Below are 5,341 nucleotides of genomic sequence, written 5' to 3' on the forward strand. Positions count from 1 at the left end.
GTTTCTTTCCCCCTTCTGGTACCCCTATAATTCGGATGTTGGAACATTTAAATATGTCCTGGAGGTTCCTAAGCCTCTCCTCATTTTTTTTGAATTCTCATTTCTTCATTCCTTTCTGGCTGGATGTTTTGTTCTTCCTTCTAGTCCATTCCATTGATTTGAGTCCCAGTTTCCTTACCATCACTATTGGTTTCCTGTGCATCTCCCTTCATTTCAATTAGTTTAGCCTTCATATGTTCCTGTAATTTGTGACTATAATCAACCAGTTCTGTGAGCATCCTGATAAACAGTGTCTTGAATTATGCTTCTGAGAGGCTGGAAATCTCTTGGTTGCTGAGAGTTATTGACTCTGGGACTTTGAGTTCTTCTTGCGCCATCTTTTGGGCTGTTCCTGCCTGTTCCATAGGAGGATCGGAGCCCTAAAGTGTTCACTAGGTTGTGACGTTGTATGTGGGGGCGGGGTCAAAGAGGAACAATTGTGTTCCTTCTGCTGCCTCCCTCCGCGGCCCCCACCGGCACCACAGCCACCACGGTTACCAGGCCCCCGCGTTTCGTTTCACTGCACGCGAGTGTGCCACCGCCGTCAGCCCTCCACCACTGGGTTCACCCCCTGGGGCCTGCGTGGTCTGTCTCACTGTGCTCGAATGTGCAATCTTGGTCAGTCTCCCCCACACCCCGACTGGTTCCGGGCTGCCCGCATGCCTAGGTCTGGGGATCTGTCCTGCCCAACCCAGCTCCGCTGCTGGCTCCACCCTTCTTACTGTCTCCGTTGAACGGTTCGTAGTTGTTGGACATCCGTATAATTGAATGTTCTGGTCTTTGGGTGTGTCCTTGTTCTCCAAACCTTTGTTGTATTCAAACTTGGTTGTGGGAGAAGGCACAGTGTTTCCACCTATGCCTCCATCTTGGCGGAAGTCTGAATCAACAGCTTTTATTGTGCTGGCGATAGAGTCCATTTCATTTTTTCCATAAAATGAAAGACGAATTTTTTTTCAATTTCAGTAATAACTGTTGATTTGGATATTTTGAGCATGTGTGCTATCTCTTGTATGATATAATGTTGATTGTTCTCAATTAATGTATCAATTTGATTACTACCAACTTCAACTTGTCCACCCTAATGTGGAGCATCATCCAGCAAGAAATCTCCAACGTGCAACTTCACAAACCACTTTTGACATGTTGGATTGGTCACGGCACCTTCTCTATATACTGCACAAATCTTTTTGTGTGTTTCAGTCGAAGTTTTACATTTCTTGGAATAATAAAGTATTATATGCGGAAAATGTTTTGTGTTTTCTTTCATCTTCGGTAGTAAAATGGCTGTACAAAAATTCACCGATTTTGATCAGTTCTTGTTTTTAGTGAATACTGATTGAACAGTTGCCACAATACAGTCTAACAAAATTGTTTCAGATGTAGCTAAAAGCAATTAAGTACTACAAGAACCATCTTATGAAAAAAAAACAAATGAACTGTTTGGCCAACCAAGTACTATGTGTTTGCCTTTGTCAGTAGGCAGTTTTCCTACGTATATTTTTGTACTCATATTTCTTATGTTTTCTTTTCTACTTAAAGAAGTCCCTTTAACATTTCTTGTGATACTTGTGTAATGGTAAACTCCTTCAGTTTTTTCTTGTCTGGGAAGCTCTTTATCTCTTTGATTCCAAGTGATAATGTGTGTTGGGTAGAGTAGTCTTAGTTGTAGTTCTTTGCTTTTTTATAACTTTGAATATTTCATACCAATTCTTTCTAGTCTGCAAAGTTTCTGTTAAGAAATTAGCTGACAGTCTTGTGGGATTCCCCTTGTACATAACTAACTGCTTTCCTATTGCTGGTTTTTTTTATTATTTTTTTTAAGATTCTCACTTTGTCTTTAACCTTGGCATTTTAATTATTGTGTTCCTTGATGTGGGCCTCTTTGGGTTCATCTTGTTTGGGTCTCTGCACTTTGTGGGCTTCTATGTCTTGTTTCCTTGGACAGGTGAAGGAAGCTTTCCATTACTATTTCTTCAAATAGCTTTTCAGCCCTTACTTTCTTCTTGGGAGCCGAATGATGCAAATTCTATAACTCTTAATGTTGTCCAAAGGGTCCCTTAAACTATTGTCATTTTTTTAAAAAAAAATTTGGACTCATTTTCTTCTTGCTGTTTTAATTGGGTATTTTTTACTACCTTGTCTTCCAAATCACTGATTTGATTCTCTGCTTCATCTAATATGCTGTTGATTCCTTCTTTATTTCAGATATTATATTCTTCATTCTGACTTTTTAAAAATGTTTTCTATCTCTGTAAGTTCTCACTGAGTTCGTCTATTAATACTTTTCCCCTAAGTTCATTGGGCATCCTTATAACCAGTATTTTGAACTCTGCGTCAGATAGATTGCTTGCCTCCATTTTGTTTAGTACCTTTTCTGTAGTTTTGTTTGTTCTTTTATTTTGGACATGTTTCTTTGTTGCTTTATTTTGGCTGTGTGTTTGTTTCTGTGTATTAGGTAGAGCTGCCACATCTCCCAGTTACAGTGTCCTAATGTGGTAGTTATCTCATGGAGCCCAGTGGTACAGTTGTGTTGGTCACCTGAGTCTGGTGCTCTCAAGGGTGTCTTTTGTGTGGGTTATGTGTGTCCTCCTATTGTAGTTGAGCCTTTATTGCTGCTAGTACATCAGTGGGTAGGATTGACCCTCAAGCGGACAGGCTCTGACAGCTGAGCATGACTTTAGCAGACAAGCTGTTGTTCAGATGTTGACCCCACAGAATGATATTTGCTTTAGTGGGGCTCTGTGCCCGCCTAGATCATCCTTTGGATACGTTGTTTGTGGAGCTAATTGGGTGGTGCTCTGCTCTTGTCTGAAGCTAGCCACTGGGTTTGTTGATTCTGGGCTTCTTAGGGGCTCTGGTGTAGGGTGAGGTGGGCACTGTTTGTGAGTGGTTTGGGGTCCCTTGGTAGAAGATACAAAGTGATCTGCTTTTGATTGCCGGTTGTGCTGGGCTTGGTGGTGCTTGGGAGAGGCTATGCCAAGACCCCAGGCTGGCTGCCACTAATGCCTGACTTGGGACCCTTTGGTAGGAGTCATGATTTGAGCTGAGCCTTACTGCCACTTGTGCTGGGCTTGTGGCCTTTTGGTTGAAGCTACATTCCAAGTCAATACCAAATGTAGCTTATGCCAGGTTTGGGGCCACATGATGGGAGTTACAATGCAAGGTGAGACCAAGTACTGCTTGTGCTGGGCTTGAGGACACTTAGTAAGAGGTATGGGGCACACCGAGGCCAGCCGCCACTTGTTTGTGGAGCTAATTAAGCTTAAGCTCAAAGCATGAGCTTAAGGCAGGCTCCTTCTGTGAAGGAGCCACTGAAAGAGGCTGTGGCTGGGTATCTGTGTTTGGTGGAACAGGGTCTCAGGGAATCACCTCTGCGGAGTGAAAGATGTTATTAGGTTAGTGGAGAGCCTAGATTTAACACTGTGCTGTGTCTTGGCTGGGTTGGGGAGGGCTGAACAAGGAAACAGTGGCACCTGCCGGCACTTTTGTCCCTGGAGAGAACCACCCTTAACTGTTCCTCCAGCCCTTGTCCTGAAGCTAGTCAGTTCAGGTTCACTCTTTATGACCCTGGCACTTTTTGAGCTGCTACCCCAGTGCTTAAGCCCAGAGCAAGCATGTTTGTAAGTCTGTACTCAGCCCTTTAACAGTACAACTGAGGGGTTTTGTTTTGTTTTGTTTTGTTTTTACAGTTTGATGTATTTTAATAGCAAACTTACAGGAACAGCACAGAAGACAGACAACATTAAAAACGTACTTGCATGTAGGACAACTCAGTTAGAAAAGTATAGTGAATGGATGGAATCTACTGCATGATAAAAATGCTACAAACACCATTTAGTTGCCATCAATAAGAAATTTACTTGTTTTTAAAAAACCCAAATGCTGGCATTGTCCAGAAAAATTTAACAGGTTTATTTATATTGTTATAAAGTTGAACTGCTTGAAACTTGTTCATTGAAACACCTTGACTTGCATTAATGCTTTATGTCCCCGCATTTATATTAAAAAAACTCACACACAAATGAAAATGGAAAAAAGGCCAATACCTGAGTTCTGTCCCCTATTTTCCACTTGCAATCATATACTTAGGTGCCTTTTTGACCCCATGGGAAAAAATATCTAACATTCAGAACTACCAATAACAGGAAGAAGAGAATTTTTTTTTAAAGAATGAAATGTTTCCCATCATAGTGATTCTTAAGCACGTTCTCCACGTATGCGGTGTGCTAATTGGATGTCTTTTGGCATAATTGTTACACGTTTGGCATGGATAGCACACAGGTTGGTGTCTTTAAAAAGGCCAACCAGATCACTCGCCTCCTGCAAAGCACCAATAGCTGCACTCTGGAAGCACAGATCTGTTTTGAAGTCCTGAGCAATTTCTCGCACCAGACGCTGAAAGGGAAGTTTGCGAATCAGATGTTCAGTGGACTTCTGATAACGTCTAATTTCACGAAGTGCCACAGTACCAGGCCTGTAACAATGAGGTTTTTTCACCCCTCCAGTAGAGGGCGCACTCTTGGGAGTGGCTTTGGTAGCCAGTTGCTTCCTCGGTGCTTTACCACCAGTCGATTTGCGGGCAGTCTGCTTTGTACAAGCCATGGTATAGGGACCTCTTTACTTACCCCCCTTCTCCTTCGGCTGGAGCTCGGCGAGCTGGAGAAGGTGCTGGCGTTAGAGAGCGACAGCAGCTGCAAACACAACACCAGTACAACTGAGTTTTCAGCAGCCCTTCATCTCACCTGCATGGAAACTCTGCTGACTTTCACAGCCAGCTGTTGTGGGGCCTTTCTTCCCGGCACTGGTGCTAGGGGCTGAGGAGTTTGGCATGTGGCCAGGACCCCATGCTCCTTAGGGAAGAGCTCTGCAGCGAAGCTATCATTTCCAGTTCTTCACCTCCACATGTGGGTGTGGGACCAACTTGTTTTGGTCACTGCTCCTCCTTAATGGGGTTTCATTATATTCTTAGTTGTGAGAGTTCTTTTCAGATAGCCTTCAGGTGGTTCTCGGGGGTGGTGATTCTGTAATTTAGTTGTAATTATGATGTGGCTGTGGGAAGAGTGGTTTCCTACTCTACCATCTTGACTGGAAATATATGACTCTTCTTTTAAAACTTCCCCATGGCTTCCAGTCAATTCTGGAGTGTTGTGATCATGGCTGTGGGTCTGCCAGTCTCCATTCTCCTGCTTGGTGGCGAATTCTTTGTCAGCTGTCAAAAAACCCTTAAAACTGGTCATTCTTTCCTACAGGTACAACTCATATCCACCTGTTTGCACCCATTGTTTGGTTGTTTCTCTCTTTT

At 43.1% G+C, this 5,341-nt stretch overlaps 1 protein-coding gene across 1 annotated transcript; it reads right to left on the reverse strand.

Annotated features, from left to right (window-relative positions):
• Positions 1–3,719: 3,719 nt before the first annotated feature.
• On the reverse strand, positions 3,720–4,736 carry LOC118996181 (histone H3.3C-like). Its single transcript, XM_037059464.1, has one exon. The coding sequence runs from the start codon at positions 4,639–4,641 to the stop codon at positions 4,237–4,239; it is 405 nt and encodes a 134-aa protein (XP_036915359.1). The 5' UTR covers positions 4,642–4,736; the 3' UTR covers positions 3,720–4,236.
• Positions 4,737–5,341: the final 605 nt, after the last annotated feature.

Source organism: Sturnira hondurensis, unplaced genomic scaffold, assembly GCF_014824575.4.
Source record: "Sturnira hondurensis isolate 20B ecotype Veracruz unplaced genomic scaffold, ASM1482457v3 Scaffold0010942, whole genome shotgun sequence".
NCBI lineage: Eukaryota > Metazoa > Chordata > Mammalia > Chiroptera > Phyllostomidae > Sturnira > Sturnira hondurensis.

Bases quoted from the DNA above. Each gene is read 5' to 3' on its own strand.
- LOC118996181 (XM_037059464.1), bottom strand. From the start codon at position 4,641: ATGGCTTGTACAAAGCAGACTGCCCGCAAATCGACTGGTGGTAAAGCA.